Source organism: Tupaia chinensis, unplaced genomic scaffold (genome assembly GCF_000334495.1).
Source record: "Tupaia chinensis unplaced genomic scaffold, TupChi_1.0 Scaffold147773_1, whole genome shotgun sequence".
Lineage (NCBI taxonomy): Eukaryota > Metazoa > Chordata > Mammalia > Scandentia > Tupaiidae > Tupaia > Tupaia belangeri.
This window is the reverse complement of record NW_006207624.1, coordinates 492416-517852: the sequence shown is the minus strand read 5'-3', so window position 1 is coordinate 517852 and position 25437 is coordinate 492416. Positions and strand designations below refer to the sequence as shown.

Below are 25437 nucleotides of genomic sequence, written 5' to 3'. Positions count from 1 at the left end.
AACATTAACAGGTAACCCATTTCTCTGTCCCACAACTGTCTTGCCTCTCCATGTTTCTCCTTAATGTCTTTCCTCAGACCCTCCTTCTTCTGCTATCCTCTTCCCACACAGTATCTGGTGTTTCTTCTTCCATTTTCTATGTTTCTATGTCCCCTAGTCATTCACTTTTGGCAATAGAGTACGGAAAGTCGGTATATATTAAGTGGAGACATACAATGTCTCTCCTTCATAGCCTGGCTTGCTTCACTCAGCAGTAAATCTTCCATATTCATCCACTTTCTGTCAAAAGCTGGGGTCTTGTTGTCTTTTATCACTGAATAGTATTCCATAGAGTATATGTGCCACACTATTTCAATTCATTCCTCTGTTCATGGACATTTGGGTTGGTTCCATGTCTTAGCAATTGTGAATAATGCTGCAATAAAAATAGATGTGCAAACACTTTTCTAACTAAGCATTCTTTGGTTTGGGTACATACCAAGGAGTGGGATTGCTGGATTAAACAGTAGCTCAATTTTTTGATCTTTGAGGAATCTCCATATTGTTCTCTACAGTGGCTGGATCAATTTACATTCTGACCAACAGGGTAGAAGAGTTCCCCCTTTTTCCCACCTCCCCCGCCCTTTTTCTTTTTTTTTTTTTTTTTTTTTTTTAGCTTAGTCATTCTTAATTGGGTTAGGAATCTCATTGTTTTGATCTACATTTCCCTTACAATGAGGGATGTTGAGCATTTTTTCATATGCCTTTTGGCTGTTCATATGTCTTCCTTAGAGAGTTTTTTTTTTTCAGTAAATTCTCCCATCTTTTATTTGGGTTGATCATCTTTTTTCTGGGTAAGCCACTTGACTTCTCTGTGTATTGTGGTTACCAGTCCCTTATCTGAAGCATAGTATAAAAAAATATTTTCCCATTGTAAGGGGTATCTATTAATTACTGTGTCTTTCGCCATGCAGAAACTTCTTAATCTGATATAATCCCACTTGTGTATTTTTGGGACTATTAACTATGCTTTGGAGGCCTTATTTAAGAAGTCTTTGCCTACTCCACGGTCTCCGGAATTTCCCCAGTGTTTTCCACCAGTAGTTTTATAGTTTGAGATCTTAGGTTTAGACATTTGACCCACTTTGTATTGATTTTTGTTAATGGTGAGAGATAGGGGTTCAGATTCATCTTTCTGCAGGTGGTTACTCAATTTTCCGGCACCATTTGCTGAGGAGGTTTTCCTTTTCCTACTGGATTGACTGGTACCGTTTGTCAAAAATCAGTTGGCTATGTGCTTGGGAGTTTATTTCTGGGGTGTCTATTCTATTCCATTTGTCCAAATGTCTGTTTCTGTGCCAATACCATGGTGTTTTGGATATCACAACTTATAGTATATTTTTGGGACAAGGAGTGAGATGCTGCCCGCTCCACTCTTCTTGCACATGATTGTTTTGGCAATATGAGGTCTTTCATGATTCCAGACAAATTCTATGATTGTCTTTTTTAGATCTGTGAAGAGCATCTCTGGTACTTTGATTGGGATTGTGTTAAATATGTAGATTAATTGGAGTAGAATTGTCATTTTGATTATATTAATTCTTCCAATCCAGGAACATGGGATGTCCTTCCACTTTTCTATGTCATTTTCATTTTTTTTTTCTGTTTAGATTCTCATAGTTTTCCTTGTGGAGGTCTTTAACTTCTTTGGTTAGATTTATTCCTAGGTTTCTGGGACCAGCAGTTGGTGTAATGGCTATGTCACTGGACTCCCATGTAGTCGACCGTGGTTCGAGTTCCAGAACTGGTGGCTTCAACTCACACTGGGCATGTGTGCATGTGTGCCCAAGATCCCAAGAAGAGAATGGAGGAGAAGGGATTGCAGTGTGGCCATCCCCCCGAGGGGTGATTTCTTGCTTTCTGTCTTTTTCTCTCTCTCTGTCTTTCTGGCAAGTGCACGCACCCTATAGAAAAACCACTCCTGAAAAAAAAGATTAATTCCTAGGTATCTTTTACTTTTTGTGACAATGGTAAATGGAATTACTTTCTTCAGTTCTGTCTCATCTGCCTGCTGTTCATATATAGAATTGCTATAGATCTCTATGTTCATTTTGTATCCTGCAACTTTACTGTATTCATGTTTTACTTCTAGGAATGTTTTCTTGGTTACCATTGGGTCTTCTATGTATTCAATCATATTATCTGCAAATAGAGATAATTTCTCCTCTTCTTTTCCTACTTGAATGCCTTTTATTTTATTCTCTTTTCTGATTGCATTGGCGAGGACTTCCAGTACTATATTGAAAAGGAGGGGTGAGAGTGGGCATCCTTGTCTAGTACCACTTTTTAGCAGAAATTCTTTAAACTTTTTCCCATTCAGGATGATGTTAGCTAAGTTTTTCATAGATCACTTTTATGGTGTTGAGGAATGACCCTTCTATGCCAATTTTGCTGAGAGTCTTAATCATGAATGGATGTTGTAACTTATCAAGTGCTTTTCCTATATCAGTTGATATGATCATATGGTTTTTATCTTTCTTTCTGTTCATATGATATATTATATTTATGATTTTGCATATGTTGAACCACACTTGCATCCCTGGAATGAAGCTTACCTGGTTGTGATGTATATATTTATATGTTGTTAGATACAATTTGCTAGTGTCTCGTTGAAAATGTTTGCATCTATATTCAGCAGAGATATTGGTCTATAGTTTTCCTTCCTTTTTCTGTCCTTGTCTGTTTTAAGGATGAGGGTGATAAAGGCTTTATAGAATGAATTTGGGAGTCTTCCATCCTTTAGGATCTTTAGAAATAACTTGAGTAGAATGGGGGTTAACTCTTCTTTAAATGTTTTGTAGAATTCAGAGGTGAAGCCATCTGGACCAGGGGTTTTCTTTGTTGGGAGGTTATTTATTACTGATCCAATCTCATGGATTGGTATGGGCCTATTCAGAGTTTCTATGTCCTCCTGATTCAATATTGATAGATTATGTGTCCAGGAATTTCTCCATCTCATCTAGATTTTCTTGTTTGTTGGAGTATAGTTGTTCATAGTACCCTCTAATGATGTTTTGTATTTCTATTATGTCTATCATTATATTGCCTGCTTCATTGTGAATTTTATTTACCTGGCTCCTTTATCTCTTCTAGCTAGCGGTGTGTAGATTTTGCTTATCTTTTCAAAGAACGAGCTTTTACTTTCAGCTATTCTCTGTATAGTTCATTAATTTTCTATTTCATTTACTTCTGCTCAAGTCTTTATTATTTCTTTTCTCTTGGAATTTTTTGTTCTTGTTTTTCTCATTCTCTGACACATGAAGTTTGGTTGTCCATTTGCCCTTTTTTCCATCTTCATCTTTTGTGTACTGATTGCTATGAACTTTCCTCTTATGACTGCTTTTGCAGTGTACCAAAGTTTATGAAGCTCTTGTATTCATTATCATTGACTTCCATGAATCTTTTAATTTCATTCTTAATTTCTTTGGTAGTTGTGAAGTCATTCAGAAGTAAGTTATTTAATTTCCATGTATTAGTGTATTTTTAAGGATTTTTCCTGAAATTCATATCAACTTTAATTCTATCGTTGTCAGAGAAGATTCTGGATATAATTTCTATGGCTTTGAGTCTGTAAAGACTTGCTTTGTGCCCTATCATGTGGTCAGTCTTTCATGTGGGGATGAGAAAAAAAAGTATATCTCATGGTTTTTGGGTGGAAGGTTCTATAGATGTCTGTTAAGTCCATTTGATTTAGGTTATCATTTAGATCCTTTATCTCTTTTCTTATTTTTTGTCTAGATGATCTGTCCAAGAAGATAGTGGTGTGTTGAGATCCCCAACAATTAGTGTGTTGCAGTCTATCTCTCCTTTTAGATCTATCAGTTTTTCCTTCATGTATTTATGTGCTCCTGTGTTACGTGCATAGCCATTTATAAGTATTATATCTTCTTGATGCATTAGTCCTTTTACTACTATAGAATGCCCTTCTTTGTTTCTTCTTATAGTTTTTGTTTTAAAGCCTATTTTGTCGGAAATTAGTATCATGACTCCAGCTCTTTTTTGGTTCCCATTTGCATGGAATACCTTTTTCCAGCCCTTCACTTTTAGTCTATGTGTGTCTTTACCCATGAGATGTGTTTCTTGTAGGCAACAAATAAATGGTTTCTGTTTCTTTTTATCCATTTAGTCAGTCTGCGTCTCTTGATTTGAGAATTTAATCCATTAACATTCTATGTTATTATTGATATTTCTGGACTTCTCCCTACCTTTAAGTTGACCATTGTCTTGGTTGTCTTTTATTCTCTTATTTTTGTCTGTTCATTCGTTAGTTTTCCTGGAACAGGGCTCTCTTCAGAGGTTCTCGAAGAGCTGGTCCAGTGCTGGCAAATTCTTTCATGGTTGATTTGCCTGAGAAGATTTTAATCTTTTTTCCATATGAAGTATAATCTTGCTGGATATAATAATCTTGGTTGAAATTGTTTTTCTTTTAACATTTTCAATATGTCTTCTCATTTTTTCCTTGCTTGTATTGTTTCCATTGAAAGGTCTGATGTTAGCTTGATGGGATGACCTTTGTAAGTTATTTAATATTTCTCTTTTGCCAGCTTTAGTATTTTGTGTTTATCTGTGGTTTTTGTCCAGTCTGGCTAAGATGTACCATGAAGAAGATCTTTTTGGGTTGATTCTATTTGGGGCCCTTTGTTTCTTGGATCTGGATGTTTGAGTACTTCTCTGGACTTGGAAAGTTTTCTTCCCGGAGTTCATGGAATAGATTTTTCATTGCCCTTATTAGTTTCTTCACCTTCTGGGATACCAATTTTTTGGATTTTTTGACATTTATTTGAATCTAGCATTTTTTGTATACTATCCTCATTTTTTTTGTTATTTTCTCTATCTTTTTGGTGTTTTTTTTTTCCTAGGTCAGAGGTTTTGTCCTCTACGTCCAACTTCCGATCTTCAGCATGGTCCAATCGGCTTTTAATACTGTTGAGAGAGTTTTTGATTTCCTGTATTTCATACTTTGTCTCTAATAGTTCCATTTGCTTCTTTCTTATGGTGTCCATTTCTTCTTTCAAATCATAGAATGACTTCCTCATCTCCTGGAGTTCATTGTCTCTTTTCTGTTCCAACTCATAGAGTTTTGTCATTATACATGTTCTGAATTCTTTCTCTGACATTTTGGTAACTTCTTATGTTTTTAAGAGATAGAGAAACACCATTCCATTCTTTCGATGGAAATATATTTCTTGTTTGTTTTTTTTTTTCAAACTTGAGGCTCTTCTGTGACTTCTTGTCACTGGGTGATGTATTTACTTTTGGATACCATTTGGAGAATGTTTCTGCTTTGGGGAAGTCATTTGATTCCCTTTTCCTGTGGATTGCTTCTGTGCTGAAGTCTCTTTCTGTGGTTAGCTATGTGGTCCCTCAGGAGGAGTTTTCTATTCAGGTTTCTGAAGAGCAGTTTCTCATTGTTTTGCAATTTGTTTGATATAGAGCAAGGATCCTTGGGAGCCTCACAATGGTAAGATGTTTTAAAACTATGATTATAAACGTTATAGTCCCTGGAGAGGTGGGGGTGTGGGTAAGGAGGGGTAGAGGATGAGGAGAGGATTACAATGTAATAGGAAAGAAAAAAGAATATCAAATAGGAAAATGAAAGTGTTGTGGTGCCACACTTGAGCAGCGTGGAATTTCAGAAGGGGGCTGCAGATGGAAGTAGGCTCTGCTTGAGAGCTGAGAGCTGCCCTAAGGGGTAAGAAGAAGTAATGATTAGCAAAAGAAAGAAGGAAACAAAAACAGCCTACCTTTCTGTCTATGAGGACGGGGTGCTTGAGGTTGGGAGCTGGGGCTAGAGCTGGGGCTAATGCAGGGCCCTGCCTTAGTTTCCCTTACTGGGCAGAGTGCTGCAGATTAAAGTGGGCTCTCCTTGAGAGCTGAGAGCTACCCTTTCTGGCAGAGAGGAAGGTGGGCTCTGAGATTGGGAGCTGGTGCTGGAGCTGGGGCCAGTGGATGGCCCCACCTCAATTTCTGTGAGTGGACAGGGGACTGCAGATGGAAGTGTACTCTACTTGAGAGCTGAGAACTGCCCTTTCTGGCAGGGAGGAGGGGGTGACTCTGAGGTTGGGAGCTGGGGCTGGAGGTGGGACCAATGGTCGTGCCTTAGTTTCCCTGACTGGGCATGGGGCTGCAGATGAAAGTGGGCTCTGCTTGAGGGCTGAAAGCTGCCCTAAGGGGTAAGGAGAAGTTAAGATTAGCAAAAGAAAGAAGGGGAAAAATAAAGCAGTTTACCTTTCTGACAGGGAGGAAGGGGGTAACTCTGAGGTTGGGAGTTGGGGCTAGAGCTGGCGCCCATGTATGACCCTACTTTAGATTCCCTGAGTGGGAAAGGGGATGCAGATTGAAGTGGGCTCTGCTTAAGAGCTGAGAACTGACTTTTCTGGCAAGGGAAGAGGGCGGGACTCTGAGTTTGGGAGTTGGGCCTGGAGCTGGGGCCAATGGATGGCCCCGCCTCAGTTTCCCTGACTGGGCAGAGGGCTGCAGATTGAAGCGAGTTCTGCTTGAGGGCTGAGCTGCCCTTTCTGGTGGAGTTTAGGGGGGCTCTGAGGTTGGAAGCTGGGGCCAATGGACGGCCCTGCCTCCTTTTCCTTTACTGGGCAGGGGGCTGCAGATGGTGATGGGCTCTGATTGAAGACTGAGAGCTTTCCTTTCTGGCAGGGAGAAAGGGAGGCTCCGTGTTTGGGAGCTGAGGCTTGCGTGGGGGCGGGACCTCCTGCCAATGGATGGCCCCGCCTCAGTTTCCTTGACTGGGCAGGGGGTTGCAGATGGAAGTGGGCCCTGTGAGACTTTGGATATGTCTTTTCCCAAACTCCCACAAGACCTGATTAATGGGATGTCAAGAAGGGCAAATTGAGGGCTTCAGAGGTCTTTATAAGCAAATAAGAACCCTGAATGACTGAAAGTAGTCTGTTGATATGCATTTACTTTGTTACTGATACTTTTAGTTGAGTTAGAATTTTTACCTTTCTGGCCTGTGCTGGAGAACCTGGTTATTTGAAATTGCTGATAATCCAGAGCTGTCCGCCAATAGCTGAATCTTTTGGGTCCGTGAATATCAAAATGTGAGTAAATGAGAAAGTAAAGCCTTCTGTGAGATGACTCCATAGTCATACTTATTTACCATAGGGAAAATGAGGCCCAAGGAGCTCTGGTGACTTATCCATTGAGTTAGTTTTACTGCTAGAAATTGTTCAACCATAGCTTAAATAAAATCTGTTGTTTGTTTTTGTTTTTTTTTTTTATATTTGTCTCTACTTTTCTCATTTTATACCTCAAGGGCACTTCTTTTTATATATAAATTTTTATTCTATCATTATTATTATTTTATACATTCAATTTCTATATATTATTTGGCTTGCAAAGAGAATTTACCCAACATGAAATACACCTCAGACAATTCCAGTTGAGAATACTATACACAGTATCAATCATCAACAGGTAATAAACCATTACTGTGTCCCACAAATGCTTGCCTCTCTATTTTTCCCCCTAATTTCCTTCGCTATTCTGCATTCTCACTCTCCTTCCACACTGTCTCCAATATCCATAACTATTTTCAATGTTTTTATGTCTGCCAGTCTTTCAGTCTCTACTATAGAGTGTGGATAGTCAGTATATATTAAGTGGAGACATACAATATCTTTTTTTCTTAGCCCGACTTGCTTTACTCAGCAGTAAATCTTCCATATTTGACCACTTTTTATCAAATGTTAGTGTCTTTTTTTTTTTTGACTAAATAGTATGCCATACAGTATATGTGCCAGATTTTTTCAATTCATTCATCTGTTTGTGGACATTTAAATTGGTTCCATGTCTTAACTATTGTGAACAATGCTGTAATAAACATTGATGTGAAAGCGCTTTTCCGACTGAACATTCCCTGTCCTTTGGGTAGATATCCAGAAGTGGAATTGCTGGATCAGATAGTAGTTCTATTTGTAGATCTTTGAGGAACCTCCATATTGTTTTCCATAGTGGTTGGAACAATTTACATTCCCACCAACAGTGTAGGAGAGTTCCCCTTTCACCACAACTCTGCCAACACTTACCATTTTTTGTATTTTTATTCTTTACCATTCGGACAGGGGTTAGGTAGAATCTCATTGTGTTTTTAATCTGCATCTCTCTTATGGTGAGAGACATTGAGCATTTTTTCATACGCTTTTTGTCTGTTCGTATGTCTTCCTTAGAGAGATTTTTGTTCAGCTCGTCTCCCCATCTTTTAATTGGGTAAATATCCTTTTTTTTTTTTTTTCTGGTAAACCACTTGAGTTCCCTGTGTATTGTGGTTATCAGTCCCTTATCAGAGGCATAATTTATAAAAATATTCACCCAATCCGAGTGTTGTCAATTCACACTAATTACCGTGTCCTTTGCTGTGCAGAAACTTCTTAATCTGATATAGTCCCACTTGTCTATTTTAGGGATTATTGGCTGTGCTTTAGGAGTGTTATTTAAGAAGTCTTTGCCTACTCCAATGTCTCCCAGAGTTTCCCCAGTGTTTTCCACTAGTAGTTTTCTAGTTTGAGGTCTTAGTTTCAGATCTTTGATCCATTTTGAGTTAATTTTTGTTAATGGTGAAAGTTGGGGATCCAGTTTTATCTTTCTGCAAGTGGATACTGAGTTTTTCCAGCACCATTTGTTAAAGAGGCTTTCCTTTTCCTACTGGATTGACTAGTATCCTTTCTCAAAAGTCAGTTGGTTGTAACTTTTAGGGTTTATGTCTGGGATCTCCATTCTATCCCATTGGTCCACTCTTTTGTTTTTTGTTCCAATACCATGCTGTTTTGATTATCACAGCTTTGTAGTATAATTTGGGGTCAAGGAGTGAGATGCCACCCACTCCACTCTGTTTGTGCAGGACTGCTTTGGAAATATGGGGTCTTTTATGATGACAGACAAGTTCTAAGATTATCTTTTCTAGATCTGTGAAAAAATATCTCTGGAACTTTGATTTAAATTAAATCAAGTATGTAGATTAATTTGGGTAGAATTGCCATTTTGATTATATTAATTCTTCCAATATAAGAACATGGGATGTATTTCCTTTTTTCTTTTTTCTTTTGAGTCTTTTTCAATATCTTTTTAAAGGTTTTCGTAGTTTTTGTTTATAAAGGTCTTTGAGTTCCTTGGTTAGGTTTATCCCTAGGTATCTTACACACTGTGTGGCTGTGGTAAAAGGGATTCCTTCCTTCAGTTCTACCTGATTCAGCTTGTTGTTCATATATAGAAATGCTATAGATTTTTGGATGTTGATTTTGTATCCTGCCACTTTATTCTATTCATTTATTACTTCAAGAAGTTTTTTATTTTTTGAGAGATTTTTCACTATAGGGCACGTGCGCTCGCCAGACAGACAGAGAGAGGCATAGAGACAGAAAGAGAGAAATCACTCCCCAGGGGGGATGGTCATGCCACAATCCCTTCTCCTCTGTTCTCCTCATGGGATCTTGGGCACACATGCATACTCCCTGGCATGAGTTTTAAGCCACCAGGTCCAGGACTCAAACCACGGTCGACTACATGGGAGTCCAGTGACATAGCCATTACACTAACTGCTGGTCCCAAGAAGTTTTTTTTCATGGATACCTTTGGATCTTCTTTTTCTTTTCTTTCCTTTTTTTAATTTCATTTTTTTTATGCATTCAATTACCTTTTTTAGCTTACAAAGTGAATATTTCAATATGTGAACATTTCTTCCTAGTCCAGTTGATTAAACTATAAAATATCTTCAAGAGATTATATCACATTTCTTTGAATGGGTCTTCTATGTATACAACCATGTCATCTACAAACAGAGATAATTCCAGCTCTTCTTTTGCTATTGGAATGCTTTTTATTTCTTTCTCTTGTCTGATTGCATTGGCTAGGACTTGCAGTACTATATTGAAATGGGGTGTAGAAAGTCAGCAGCCTTGTCTTGTACCAATTTTTAGTGGAAAAGCTTTCAGCATTTCCCCATTCAGTATAATGTTAGCTATAGGTTTTTCATATATGGGTTTTATTATGTTGAGAAATGACATTCTATACCAAAATTGCTAAGAGTTTTAATCATGAAGGTATGCTGTATTTTGTTGAATGCTTTTTCTGCATCTATCAAAATGATCATATGATTTTTATCCTTCTTTCTGCTGATATGGTGTGTTATGTTTATGGTTTTATGTATTTTAAACCACCCTTGAAGCCCTGGAATGAAGCCTACCTGGTCATGATGAATAATCGTTTTTTATATACTGTTGGATACAATTTGCAAGTATGTTGTTGAGAATTTTTGCATCTGTATTCATCAGAGATATTGGTCTGTACTCTTCCTTTGTTTGACATGTCTTTATGGGTTTGGGGAATGAGGATTGTGGAGGCTTCATACAATGAATGTAGGAGGTCTTCTTCCTTTTGCATCTTTAAAAATAACTTGGGTAGAATGGGGGTTAACTCTTCTTCCAAAGTTTTGTAGAATTCAGAAGTGAAGCCATCAGGACCTGGGCTTTTTATTGTTGGGAGGTTTATTTATTTATTTTTTTTTTTGAGAGATTTTGGCTATAGGGCACATGCACTCGCCAGACAGACAGGGAGACATAGAGACAGAAAGCGAGAAATCAACCCCCCCAGGGGGGATGGTCACGCCACAATCCCTTCTCTTCCATTCTCCTCTCGGGATCTTGGGCACGCACGCACACGCGCCCAGCGTGAGTTTTAAGCCACCGGGTCCGGGATGCGAACCACGGTCAACTACGTGGGAGTTCAGCAATATAGCCATTACACTAACTGCTGGTTCCTGGGAGGTTTCATTTATTTAATTTATAAAATAAATTATTTATTTACATTTAATCACATATTTACAGTGTACAGCATTTCTTTTCCCAGTACAGATACTATGCATGTCAGTCAACCAAAGATATTACTCTATAAGTTATCAGCAAATAACTTCTCATTTTTTGTCAATTAAGTATACTTTTACTTTTTTCCCTTCTCCTTTCCTTTCTCTCTTTTCCATACTAAACTTTTTTCCACATTTTATTGATTCACAGAATACCTTAAACTAAAAATATGGACAAAGATAGAATCTAGTGACAAGTGCACTGTATACGTATTTTTTTTTCTGAAAATTTTTTCTTAACTTAATTTACATTCATTCCCTAAGCATCATCACTGCATATAAAATGTGATTTCCCATCCAGAATATACTGCATAGTGGCTTAATCATGCATGTTATCATCAATAATTTTCCATTTCTAGTTACTATATGAAACCCCTTTTCTGACCCTCTGCCCTTTCCCACCCTTCTCCCACACTATCTATGGTATCTACAGTTGTTTTCCATTCCCCCCCACACACACACATTTTACTGATCATACAATTTCTAAAATAATCTAACTACTTTCAATAGCAAGTTCAGCTGGTAATTTCAAGAAAAGCAGTTTTAACTTTTTTTTTAGAGAGGGTTTTTTTTTGTTGTTGTTGTTGTTTTTTTTTTTTAGAGATTTTCACTGTAGGGCGCGTGCGCTCGCCAGACAGACAGAGAGAGACATAGAGACAGAAAGCGAGAAATCACCCCCCAGGGGGGATGGTCACGCCACGCTGCAATCCCTTCTCCTCCATTCTCCTCTCGGGATCTTGAGCACGCATGCACACGCGCCCGGCGTGAGTTTTAAGCCACCGGGTCCGGGACATGAACCGCGGTCGACTACATGGGAGTCCAGCGACATAGCCATTACGCTAACTGCTGGTTCCCTAGAGAGGTTTTTGCTAAAGGGTGCGTGCGCTCACCAGAAAGATAGAGAGAGACAGAGAGACAAAAAGCGAGAAGTCATCCCCCCGGGGGGATGGCCACACTGCAATCCCTTCTCCTCCATTCTCCTCTCGGGATCTTGAGCACGCACGCACACATGCCTGGCATGTGTTTAAGCCGCTGGGTCCGGGACTAGAACTGCGGTAGACTACGTGGGAGTCCAGCAACATAGCCATTAAGCTGGTCCCAAGGATATTTTTAATCTTGATGACTATTTAATATATATTCAAATGAAGTAGAGTTAAAGTAACAATGGTGTCAAAATAAGTTATCTTAAAATTTTCATGTTATTAAAACATGTTTTCTTTAGGTTCTTGCCATGGGTGCTTGCGCTCACTGGAGAGAGAGAGAAAGAGAGAGCGAGAGAGAGAGAAAGAGAGAGCGAGAGCGAGAGAAAGAGCGAGAGAGCGAGCGAGAAAGTGAGAAATCACCTCTCTATCCCCTGGGGAAATGGCCATGCCACAGACCCTTGTCCATTTTCCTTCTGGGATTCTGGGCACATACACACATGTGCCCAGTGTGATTGTCAAGCCACCAGGTCCAGGACTCGAACTGTGGATAACTACATAGGAATCTAGCACCTTAAACCACCATGCCACCTGGTGCCCCCCATTTATAATTTTTTTTTTTTAGGTAAGAATAAAAATACTATTGTCCTGAAGTAAATAGAGTAATATAATAATGCTACACTAATGCAATTATTGTGCCTTAGAGGTAAAACAAAGATTCCCATAAAATCACTACAGCTTGTTTTATTCTTAGTATCTTGTCTTTGTCTGTGGTTTTGGTCAATCTGGCTATAACATGTCTTGGAGAAGATTTTCTTGGGTTGATTCTATTGGGAGTTCTTTGTATTTCTTGGGTCTGGATTTTTGAAGGCCTCTCTAGATTTGGAAAGTTTTCTTGCAGGATTTCATATAATAAATTATCAATGGCTTTATGAGTCTCTTCACCTTCTGGGATACCAATTATCCGGATGTTTGGACGTTTGATGATATCTAGTATTTCTTGTATAGTATTCTCATTTTTTGTGGGTGATTTTCTCAGTCTTCGTTGTGGATTTTTCTAGGCCAGTGATTCTATCTTCTCCATCTGAAATTCAATTTTCTGTATGATCTAGTCTGCTTTTAATACTTTCAAGGGAGGTTTTGATTTCTTGTATTATAGCCTTCATTTCTACCAGGTCCATTTGATTCTTTTTTATAGTGTGTTTTTCCTCTTTTAGATCTCGCAAGAATTTCCTCACCTCCTGGTATTTGTCAGCTCCTTTCTCCTGCCTCTTCTGAAGTTCACTGTCTCTCTTCTCTTCCATCTCTGTTAGTTATGTCATTATTAATATTCTAAATTCTTTATCAGACATTTCCATGAATTTTATTGTACTGTCTGTGGATGAAGAGGATTTATTATTTTCCCTTGGAGGAGAGGAATTTTCTTGCTTTCCCATATTTCTTGTGACCCCGTGGTGATTTTTAGTCATCTGATAGATGACAAATTTCTTCCTAATTCTTGAAGTTCAATCTGAGCATTCAGATGCATGCAGAAGGAGGTGAGACAGAGAGAGACAGAGGGAAATGGAGAGAAGGAGGCAGAGGTAGCCATATCCACTAGAAATGAATCTAGAGTATGAAGTCTCAGCAGAAAATCTTCATTTTTGGTCAAAGGAAGCAATATTTCAGAGCTGAAGTCCAGTATCCACCTCAGGATGACCCTGGCCGGGGTTGTGCCTTTCTAAAAATGAATCTGGAGTAAGAAGTCTCAGCATAAAACCTCCATTTTTGGTCAAGGAAATCAATATTTCAGAGCTGAAGTTCAAGTATCCATCTCAGGATGAGCTTGCCTGGGTTTGTCCCTTTCCCACTAGAAATGAATCTGGAGTAAGAAGTCTCAACGGAAAATCTTCATTTTTTGTCAAGGAAATAAATATTTCAGAGCTGAAGTTCAGTATCAATCTCCTGTTGAGAAATTATTTATTACTGATTCAATCTCATGGCTTTTTATGGGTGTGTTCAGGATTTCTATGTCCTCCTCATTCAATCTTGGTAGATTATATGCATTCAGAATTTTTTCCATCTCATCCATGCTCTCTTGTTTGTTGGCATATAATGGCTCATAGTATCCTCTAATGACATTTTGTATTTCTATTATATTTGTTGTAATAGTGATGATTCATTACGTATTTAATTTATCTGGTTTCTTTATGTCTTTTTCTTTATCTTAGTCTAGCTAATGGTGTGTTGATCTTGTTAATCTTTTCAAAGAACCAGCCTTTGCTTTCATTTATTTTCTGAATAATTCATTTATTTTCCATTTTATTTATTTCTTTTCAAATCTTTATTATTTATTTTCACATGATTTTTTTTGTAGTTTTTCCAGTTCCCTGAAACATGATGTTAGATTGTCCATTTGTCGAGTTTCCATCTTTTTTCTTATGTGCACTAATTGCTATGAATTTCCCTCTTATGACTGCCTTTTCAGTGTCCCATATTATGGCAACTCATGTAGTCATTATCATTGGTTTCCATAAATCTTTTCATTTCAGACTTAATTTATTAAGTCATTGAGAAGTCATTCAGGAGTAGGTTGTTAAGTTTCTGTGTGTTTGTATATTTTCATGAATTTTTTTCCTTCAATTAATATCAAGTTTAATTCCATTACAGTCAGAGAAGATGCTGGAATTTCTATGCCTTTGAATCTGTAAAGGCTTGATTTGTTCCGTATCGTATGGTCAATCTTTGAAAAGATTCCATGCAGTTGTGAGAAAAATGTATTTTTGATGTCTTAGGGAAGAAAGTTCTATAGATATCTTTCAAGTTCATTTGATTTATAGTATTGTTTAGGTCCTTATTTGTCTGCTTATTTTTTTGTCTAGTAGATCTGTCTAAAGAATATAATGGGACATTGATCCCAAACAATTATAGTGTTTCAACCTATCTCTCCTTTTAGCTCTTGCAGTCTTTTCTTCATGTATTTAGGTGCTCCTTTGCTGGGTGGACATATATTTATAAACATTATGTCTTCTTGATGAATTAGCCCTTTGACTACTGTATAATGCCCTTCTTTGCCTCTTCTTACAATTTTTGTCTCAAAGCCCATTTTGTCTGAAATCAATATCTTGACTATAGTCCTTTTTTTATTTCTATTTGCATGGAATACCTTTATCCAGCCCTTTACTTTTATTCTATGTATGTCTTTATATATAAGGTGCATTTCTTGTAGGCAGGAGATAGAGGGTTTCTGTGTTTGTTTGTTTGTTTTTAATCCATTCAGCCAATTTGTGTCTCTTTAGCAGAGAATTTGATCCATTAATATTTAGTGTTATTATAGATATTTCTAGACATGTTCCTATCATTAAGTGAGCCATTTTCTTGGTTGTGTTTTGTTCTCTCATTTCTGTCCATCTGATGTTAGTTTTCCTTGTTTAGCACTCCCTTCAGAACTTCTTGAAGAACTGGACTGGAGTTAATAAATTCTTTTAGGTTTTGTTTATCTGAGAATGTTTTTATTTCTTCTTCCCATATGAAGGATAATCTTGCCAGGTATAGTATTCCTGGTTGAAATTGTTTTTCACTTAACACTTTGACTATATTTCACTATTCCTTCCTTGCCTGCATTGTTTCCAACAAGAGGTCTGATGTTAACCTGATGGAATAACCTTTGTGAGTAACTTGACATTTCTTTCTTGCCAATGTTAATATCTTTTCTTTGTCTGTGGTTTTTGCCAATCTGGCTATGAAGTGCTTTGGATAAGATCTTCTGGGGTTGATTCTTTTTAGGGTCCTTTGTATTTCTTGGGTCTTAGAAAGTTTGGACAGTTTTCTTCCATGAGTTCATGGAATAGATTATCAAAGCCCTTATTATTGTCTTCACCTTCTGGGATACCAATTATCTGTATGTTTGGATGTTTGATGGTATCTAGCATTTCTGCTATATTGTCCTAATTTTTTTTTTCTTGGTTATTTTCTCAGTCTTTTTGATAATTTTTTCTTGGTCAGAAGTTTTGTCTTCTATATTTGAGATTCGATCTTTTGCGTGATCCAGTTTGCTTTTAATACTTTCAAGGAAGGTTTTTAATTCTTATATTACAGTCTTCATCTCTAACAATTTCATTTGATTCTTTTTTATGGTGTCTATTTCTTCTTTCAAATTGTGAAAGGACTCCCTCATCTCCTTGAGCCCATTGTCTCTTTTCTTTTGAATCTCATTTAGTTTTGTCACTCTAAATATTCTGAATTCTCTATCTGACATTTCCACAAGTTCCATTGTGTTGTCTGTGGGTGATGAGGAATTGATGTTTTCTGTTGGAGGGATGTTTTCTTGTTTTTTCTTATTTCTTGTGCCTCTGTGATTGTTTCTAGTCCTGGTGATTTATGCATTTCTTCCTAAGTTCCTTGATTTATTTCTCAGTGTTCAAAGGTGTACAGGAGTAGTGATTGGTGATCTGTCTGCTGTTCTACCTTTCTGATGCTCATCAGCAACCTGAACTGTTGTCACTAGACTTGGATGAATCAAAGTCCTCCAAGTTTCTAGATAATGGGTATACCTGGGACAGAGTTGCTGAACTTTAATTAAGGAAGACAGAAGGGACATGCTGAGTGCTTGAGAAAAAGCTGTGGTGTTAGCATTCAGAAGTATATGTCAGGTGATGAGCTGTAGAATGTCTGCACCTCAGTGTCCCTTGCACTCTGGAGAGTTCAAAGGCAAGTGGGAGAGGGGATGAGCCATGGGTCTCTGCCAGGTGCTTGACTCCTCTACCAAATGTGCAGTTCTTAATGAGGTGGTAGCAAGTTAAGGAATATAACTTGGTGAAAATGATTGAGTTACACGCTGCTCAAACGCAGCATTCAGGGTGGTGTAACAGTTCCTAAGTGGCTCCCAAGCCCCAAGCACAGACTCACTCAGAAGGCCTGCCCAGACCAGGCTCAGGACTCAAATAAAATCTTAATAAAATTAATCGCTATAGTATTTTGAGCTTCTGCTAATGTAATGCATTTTATTTGGTACTTTATATACATTGTCATTGCTCCTTACATACCCCTAAGAGGTAGGCACTCATTTTACAGTTCAAGAAACTGAGGTATAAATGTGTAACAATTTGCTGAATTTCCCCCAGTTGTGCAGAACTTACTTCAGTGCAGAACTGACCAACCTTCTGGGGGCAATAGGGGTTAGAGGGTAGGCCTTTTATTCTCACCTACCCTCCCCACTACCCCCAACATAGAGAAGGGCAGCATGGGGCATACTTCCAGGAAGACTGCATAGAACAGATCAGGAGGAACCACAGCTGGTATAAACTATGCCTCTGGATCTGCTACATAAATTCACCCACTTGTCTTTCTTCCCTGAACTCAGCCTTCTCTAAGTTGACTGAGCTGACCCAGTAGGGAATGTGCATGGTTCAGACTGCAGCTGTTTCCTCCTCCCAGAGAAGAATTTCTGAAGCTGACTTATGGCTAGGCTCCTGCCTATGTTTTGGTGGAGGGGAGTAGGAAGAAGCTCAGTATTTGGCCAGCCTTCCTCTAGATTTAGATGGCTTGAGAAGTGGCCCTGGTAGCTGGGATGGCCTCAGCATTTTCTCCTACATCCCACTCCTAACTTATAGCAGCAATTATAGCAAGCAGCCACTGCCAGGGACCAAAGAGTAATTTGGGAGAGTTCCCTTACCCACTAGTCTACCTGAGACAGCCACACTGGTTAAGAAACCCAAGGAGTGAGGGTCCCTGTATTTGACAGTATCACTTTTCTTGGTAGGAACAATGAAAGTAGCCACCTCCAGCCTAGGGTATCTCCAGAGTCTATCCTATGCTATCTCTTTTGCTTCCTGCCCATTTCACTCTCCTGGTGACTCTTGTAGTCCTAAGTAAGGTGGCATACGCCATTAAGAAAACAGCTTTGGGACCTAGTGGAGTAGCAAGGAGTATGAGGACTGGGTTGGAGGTAGCTAAGTAGGGCAAGACTAGAAGGCTGCTGGCTATGGGTGGTCCTTGCCAACCTCCTTCCCAGTGTCTTAAGGGACACAGCCAGAGATACTACGAGTGGCTGTTGGGGGTTGGAGTGGGGATTTAGATTTAGGAAAGACAAGACAGAGAGGTGAAAGACAGTATATGCTGACCCTTGCCATCAAAGACGACCCTGGGCCTGGTTAGGAGGAAGGTATAAACTGAGGGGAGAGAATTTTCCATACCAGGGAACAACCTTGCCCAGTTCATCAACCCTCACCACACACAGAAGGCTTTTAAAATTGCTCTTAGCAGAAGACTTTGTATGGATACTCATGCACTGCTTTAAAATCCCCTCACAACTAGTTCTCCTTTAGCATGGGCCAAAGCAGTTAGTCCCTCAGCTCCCCACATTGAATGACCTTCCCATATGAGCAAGCTTTTTAATTTTTTTATGTTTCAATTTACATTTAATCATTATATACCTTTACAGTGTACAACATTGTTTTTTCCTATATGAATATGGCACATATCAGTCAAGACAAAGACATTACCCTGTACATTATCATCAGCAAATAACTTCATTTTTGTGTCAATAAAGCATATTTTTGCCCCGTTTCCCTCCTCCCTCCCTCTATTCTTTGAACATGGTCTGCTGCTTCTTAAGAAATTAATCTGACCTAGAAGGGAGTAATAATAACAGTAATGCCAATGTTGTGCATTTGCACCACACATTTTCATTTACAAAATCCTTTTTGATGCCCATTATCATATCTAATTCTCACATCATTGCAGTTGGTTTGAGAAGGTGAGGGAATAAGTAGAAGCTATTTTGATCTCAAAACAGCTTACCAAGTACTCAAGGCTCAGTGGACTACTGTGACCTGCTCAGGGGCTCTGTGGCAGACATGAAGCTGGCAAGGCCTAGACCCCAGCCCTGTGGCCCACAACTCCTTCCACAACACAGTGAGCTGCCTGTAGCAGGAAAGGGTGAGTAACATGGCCTTTATTCCCAGGGAGCACAGGAGCACAAGAGTAGGAGAAGGCCCAATTGGACTTCCCTTCTTCTGGAGCATCCTGGTTCTAGAAAGCAACGCTCTTTGTGGTTTATTTTACCTAATCCTTCTGTTCTCAGGAACGCTTGCCCGAAACCCAGCATGACAAGTCAGCCTAAATCACCACCATTTCCACTTCCTTCTGCCCGACAAGGTTCAGACTGAATGCCTCTTCCACCAGGCAGCTTTTCTGAACCCAGGAAGTACCTTTTTCTGCCTTTCAATTTATCTAGTGTGTATGTTAACAAGGTACCTTACTACCCAGCTTAAGAAATAACTATTCTTTCAGGCCTGCATTGTGCTGGGCCTTCAAACTTTTTCATATAGGTCTCCCTGTTTTTTCATCTAGGAGCTCCCCCAAAGCAAAGACTGGGTGTTTCCCTTTCTTGGCCTGTCTTAAAGTGCTGAGCTCACTTAATATTTAGGACGGGTTTATTTTATGCGTGCCACAGAAGGAATACAATTTTACAAACAACTCCACTACTGCCACTCCAACTCTCCCATCCATAATACTATAATAACAACCCTGGTAGTAATTTCAAGACTGAGGTGAAAAGCATCTATGCTATGAAAAGTGAGGGATTCAAATAGGTAATAAGGCTTTTATCTCCATCAGACCCCAGGGCAGAGAACTCTGAGTGATAGGGTATATGACTCTGTGTGTGTGTGTGCGTGTGTTTAGGGGAGGGAGAGCTATCTTTGTCAGATGCTCAGCTAAGTTGGAACAGTATCATGTCAAAATATGTCACACAGAAAAAACCCCAACCTGAGCAAATGGAAGTGCGGATCTCTGAAGAGAGGGAATCAGCTGAGGTTTCTTTTTTTCCCCGCTTTTCTGGAAAATTAGCCATTATTTTGCTCCAATTTTAATACTCAATTCTATAGAGTGCTCCTAATGAAAGTTTGGATCACACTGATGATTCAAGTGTCAAGCCAAGCAAGGAAACAAGTAACAAAGTTAATGCTTTTAAGACACTAATAGGGGCTCCAAAAAGGATTCCTCTAATGATCAGAGGCTAGAGTATAGCTTCCAGCCTCTCTCCACCCTTAGTGCTAATCCATGTTCTTCCACTGTAGGTGAATGTGTGAGTCTTACTACCATAACAACTAATCATAGGACTAGTGTGCTAGCCAACTGCTCCCAGGTCCACAGTGGTACTTGCTCTTGTGCCTTTCTCTCTATTTTCTCTGACTCCCAGAAGCTATTTTATCTCCCTTCCTCACCATAGATTCCCCCCTCTCTAATGGTGGCTACCCTACAGAGAGGGGAGTTCTAGTGAGGGACTTTCCAGGGAGGAGTCATTGGGTTTTAGCAGGCTGGTCACTGATTCAGCTACCAACCATTTACAGTCATTGGAATACACCAGACTTGATAGGGATTGCTGGGGTAGGTGGTGATTAGCCTTTATTTCATCTATGTTGGCATTTGGTTATTTGGAGGGTTAGGAGCCTAGGCCAGAAGGGTGTGGCTTATACCAGGGTTATCTATTTAAGTGGCCATTAAGAACCTATCTCAGGCCAGAAATATGAATCATGTAGGGTCAGACCTTTAAGAAGTTCCCTTAGATATGGGAGCCAAATAGGGACCAAAATAATAAGAGGAGATGGAGTAGAGGAGAAAAAATCCATTTCATGATTCTAAAGTGGAATTTGTAGGTTCTACTTGCCAAGGGGCACATTAAAATCTCTTCCCAGGAGGACAGTCAGTAGAGTCCCACCACCCACAGAGGCTCTGTAAAGGCGAGGCACTGTTTTCCTCTTGGGTAGAGGACACTGAAGTCCAGAGAGTACCTTTCCTGAGGCCACCATGTCATTTTAGCAGGTCTTAGATTGCATCCCTGGTTGGCAGTTTTGTCAGGTTCCTACCATGTCTCAAGGTCTCAGCATGGTCCTGCAAGCATTTTAGGGAACCTGAAGGCAGGAGATGAAATTTAAAGTTTAATTTTCTTTCTGGCCACTGGCAAAATGTCAGTGAGAACCCAAGGTAGTGTGAAATTGAGACCTGGATTCAATAGAACCCGCTGAGGACTCAGTTGGTTATTTTTGCCAGATGCTTCTAAAAATTCTGTGATGCTAGAGCTAACCTCCCTCCTGCCTTTTCCTGCCTCTCCCTACCTCTCTTCCCTTTGATAGTCAATAATTGATCATTCTTCTTAGCCAATAGCACTGCTGGGTCTTTCCACATCTACAGTTCTCCCTTTCCAATGTTTCTCTGCACTTAATGTAGCCTGGACTGGGTCAGGGGAGGGGGGAGCATGAGTGATAGCTGCGGGTTTCTCTGCCTTGGGGCCCAGAGGGGCTGGCCTGGAAAGCCAAGCATATGGAGTGGATTAAGATTTTCCCCAAATTTTCTCTTAATTTCTCTCTGGTCTCACTCAAGCCTGATACCACAGACATCTGTGAAAATAAACACAGCCTAGATGCTTGCTTACCAGTATCTGTCTCTCTTTGTCTCTCTCATCTCCTCCAGACCCCACTGTGATGCTTCCTGACTAATGATGTTATATCAGTGCCTAGAAGCCTGAGGCTGCATTTCCAGCTGAACATACCTGAGTTGTCCCCACTACCATGGAGACTCAAAAGGATGAAGTTGCTCAGGCCAAGGGAGTGGCAGCCTCTGGGGATATCCAGAACCAAGGGGCAGATAAAGGAGCCAAGAACAAGGTACCTGAAGTGACAGATGGGCCAGTGTCAGAGTTCTCCTCATCAGGCCCAGGTAGGCTAAAGAAAACTGCCATGAAACTCTTTGGTGGCAAGAAGGGTATCTGCACTCTGCCTAGTTTCTTTGGAGGGGGACGAAGCAAAAGTTCTGGAAAAGGCAGCTCTAAGAAGGGTCTCAGCAAGAGCAAGACCCATGATGGCCTAAGTGAAGCATCCCATGGCCTTGAAGATGTTGACAGTGAAGGAATTGGCTTCTCCCTACCTTTGCCTGAATCACCTTCCCAATTTCCCAGCTCACTGAGTGCCCATGGGGCTTTAGAGACAGGCTCCAGGCAGAAGACCTCTGTGACTAGAACCATAGAGAAAGCTGAAGCTGAGAAGGTTCCCTCTGCATCCAAGACAAAAAAAGGCCTAAAAGGTTTTTTTAGTAGTCTCCGTCGTCACCGGAAAAACAAGGTCACTGGAACTGAGCAGAGTGATCCAAGGACCAAGGAGCCTGAGGAGACTAGAGTGAGACCTCATGAGCATGTAATTTCAGCCCTTCTATCCCACTCTGATGATATCTTCAAAGCCCCTATAAAGGAAAATGCCAAACCCCAAGATGTCCCTGAGCCAAAAGTTTCTCCAGTACCAGAGTCTTCTCCACTAGCTACTGAGAAGATAGCCTATAAAGATCCAGAAAAAACCACTGAGGCCTGTGCCTCAGTACTTGTGCAGCCCAAGCCTGTCCCTGAAGCCAGTAGACTAGAGGAGCCTCACAGCCCAGAAACAGGGGAGAAGGTAGTGGCAGGAGAAGTGAATCCACCCAATGGTCCCATAGGGGACCAACTGAGCCTCCTGTTTGGGGATGTCACATCCCTGAAAAGCTTTGACTCGCTGACAGGTTGTGGCGACATTATAGCAGAACAGGACATAGACAGTATGACAGACAGCATGGCCTCTGGGGGCCAAAGGGCCAACCGAGATGGTACTAAACGAAGTTCCTGCCTGGTGACCTACCAAGGAGGTGGGGAGGAAATGGCCTTACCAGATGATGATGACAATGAGCAAGATGAGGAAGAAGAGGAGGTGGAATTAGAACAGGAAGAAGAACTCAAGGAAGAGGAAGAAGATGATGACTTAGAATATTTGTGGGTAAGTGCCCACATGTATTTAAGACCCAATCTCAATCTGAGCTACCATCCTACCACATCCCTAGGCCACCAGGGCTACATGCTCCTTGACCCAGTACGGTCTTATCCTGGACAAGCCGCTGGGGAAATTTTGACTCCTCAGAGTGACCAGCAAGAGTCTGCCCCCAACAGTGATGAAGGTTATTATGACTCGACCACACCTGGATTTGAAGATGATTCAGGTGAAGCTCTGGGTCTTGTCAATAGGGATTGCCTACCCCGAGATAGCTACAGTGGAGATGCTCTATATGAGTTCTATGAACCAGATGACAATCTTGAAAATTCTCCACCTGAAGATGACTGCCTTTATGACCTCCATGGTCACAGCTCTGAGATGTTTGACCCCTTCTTGAACTTTGAGCCCTTTTCTTCCTCCCGGCCACCTGGGGCAATGGAGACAGAAGAAGAACGGCTAGTAACCATTCAGAAACAGTTGTTGTATTGGGAGCTTCGGCGGGAGCAGCTTGAGGCCCAGGAGGCACGTACCCAAGAGACCCAAAGCAGGGAAGCCCACACCAAGGAAACCTATACCCAAGAAGCTCACACTAGGGAGAACTATGCCCGAGAGGCCCACACTTGGGAAGCTCATGCCAGAGAGGCCCAGACCCAAGAGGCTCGTGGTCAAGAGGCTCAAGACCAAGACACCCAGACCTGGAAGGAGAAGCCCATTTTAGAGTATCAGATGAGGCCATTAGGCCCATCAGTCATGGGTCTGGTAGCAGGGGCATCTCAGACTTCTCACAAGGGAACCAGCTCTGCTTTCCCTGCCACAGCAAGCAGTGAGCCAGACTGGAGGGATTTCCGTCCGCTGGAGAAACGTTTTGAGGGAACCTGCTCCAAGAAAGATCCAAGGACTTGCCTGATGCAGCTTTTCCAGAGTGATGCCATGTTTGAGCCAGACCTGCAAGAAGCAAATTTTGGAGGCTCTCCCAGGAGGGCTTACCCTACTTACTCACCCCCTGAGGAGCCAGAAGAAGAGGAGGTTGAAAAAGAAGGGAATGCCACTGTGAGTTTCTCACAGGCCCTGGTAGAGTTCACCAGCAATGGGAACCTCTTCTCTAGTATGTCCTGCAGCTCTGATTCTGACTCATCCTTTACTCAAAACCTCCCAGAACTGCCCCCCATGGTGACTTTTGACATCGCAGATGTGGAACGGGATGGGGAAGGCAAGTGTGAAGAAAATCCTGAGTTCCACAATGATGAAGACCTTGCAGCCTCCTTGGAAGCTTTTGAGCTAGGATACTATCATAAACATGCCTTCAACAACTACCACAGCCGATTCTACCAAGGTCTGCCATGGGGTGTGAGCAGCCTTCCTCGATACTTGGGACTACCTGGCATGCACCCTCGTCCTCCACCTGCTGCCATGGCCCTCAATAGGAGAAGCCGCTCACTCGACACTGCAGAGACTCTGGAGCAGGAGTTCTCCAGTTCTCACCTGGCTCAAGGATACCTGGAGTTAGATGAGCTTCAGGCCCAGCAGGAAGATTCAGATGAAGAGGAGGAAGAAGGGGAATGGGGTCGAGTCAGTCCCCTGTCCCTTTATACTGAGCCCCCAAGGGGCTATGACTGGCCTGCCTGGGCTCCCTGTCCTCTTCCAATGGGGCCAGTTCCTTCCTGGATAAGTCCTAGCCAGTTGGATAGGCCTTCAAGCCAGTCTCCATATGGGCAGACAACTTGTTGTGTACCTCCTGTGACCATGTCAGTGTCGCTGGCAGGGTCAGACTCTAGGGCACCTGGGGAATCTGGGCCTCATCTAGCTCGGCCTTCTCACCTACCCCTGCCCATGGGCCCTTTCGTTAACCTCCAGCCACAGGCCTCTCAGAGCATAAGGGCCAAGCCTCGAGATGTGCTGCTATCTATTGATGATCCCAGTTGCACCTCCAGTTCTGAAGGCCCTTTGCTCCAGGCAAAGCCTGTGGGCATCACCCATGGCATCCTTCAGCTGCCTAGGGTCCACCCTGAGCCCCTCCAGTCTCAGCCCACTCATTATGGGGCTTCCAGCCTTGACTTGTCAAAGGAGAGGGCTGAGCAAGGTGCCTTGCTCCCTACCAGCTACTCCTCCACTGCCATGAATGGAAACCTAGCCAAGTAGTCATCATCAATTCCAGTGTAGGGGTATGGAGACTGAGCATGTGAATGGGGATCAGGGGTTGGGCAGAGGGGTGGGGGTGGGGTTGCTGTTTAACTGAAAAATCCTTTTAGCTAAGGAAAACTCCTATGAGTTCTCTCACTTCCCTCTTCTGCCATCTGTGGCTACATTCAGCTCTAGTACATCTTATATATATATATATCTTTGAAACAGGCTGAACCCTTAGTGTCCCTTGCTCTCTCTCCTCCCAGTGAATGATGAACCACTAGTGAGCAACCAGGTCGGCACTGCCTCTGACTTGGGGACAGACTGGGAGGACATTGTTCACTGTTAGCAATGTGAAATTATTGTATAGATCCTCCCCACTCCCATTCCTTTCAGCCTTGGCATAGCTACCAACATTACATCAAATGACTATAAGCTATTCATCCCATCTAACTCCTTGGAGATCAAGTAGCATGTGTTCCACTGCCTATTGTGATAGAATATCATAACCAGGTGGGGGCCTTTTGACCTGGCCTGCCCTAGCTTGGATTGAAGACAAAGACACCAATTTCCTTAATGGAGTGATTAAATTCGTCCAATTGCAAACAGAAGACAAAACAAGGTTCTATTTGCCCTAGAGTCTTGAGCTCTGAAACTATAGGGTTTTTTTTCCCATTCTTCCTCTCAAGCCTGTGACTGCCTGAGTTGCTGA

General features: G+C 41.2%; 1 protein-coding gene across 1 annotated transcript in view; it reads left to right on the top strand.

The window, feature by feature from the left end:
* AMER1 (APC membrane recruitment protein 1) overlaps positions 1-24837 on the top strand; it is a 31499-nt gene extending 6662 nt beyond the window's left edge. The window contains exon 2 of the mRNA XM_006169937.2: positions 21286-24837. Coding sequence (XP_006169999.1) covers positions 21384-24743 — 3360 coding nt within the window. The 5' untranslated portion in view covers positions 21286-21383 and the 3' untranslated portion in view covers positions 24744-24837. The remainder of the gene's footprint in view (positions 1-21285) is intronic.
* The last annotated feature ends 600 nt before the right edge of the window (positions 24838-25437 follow it).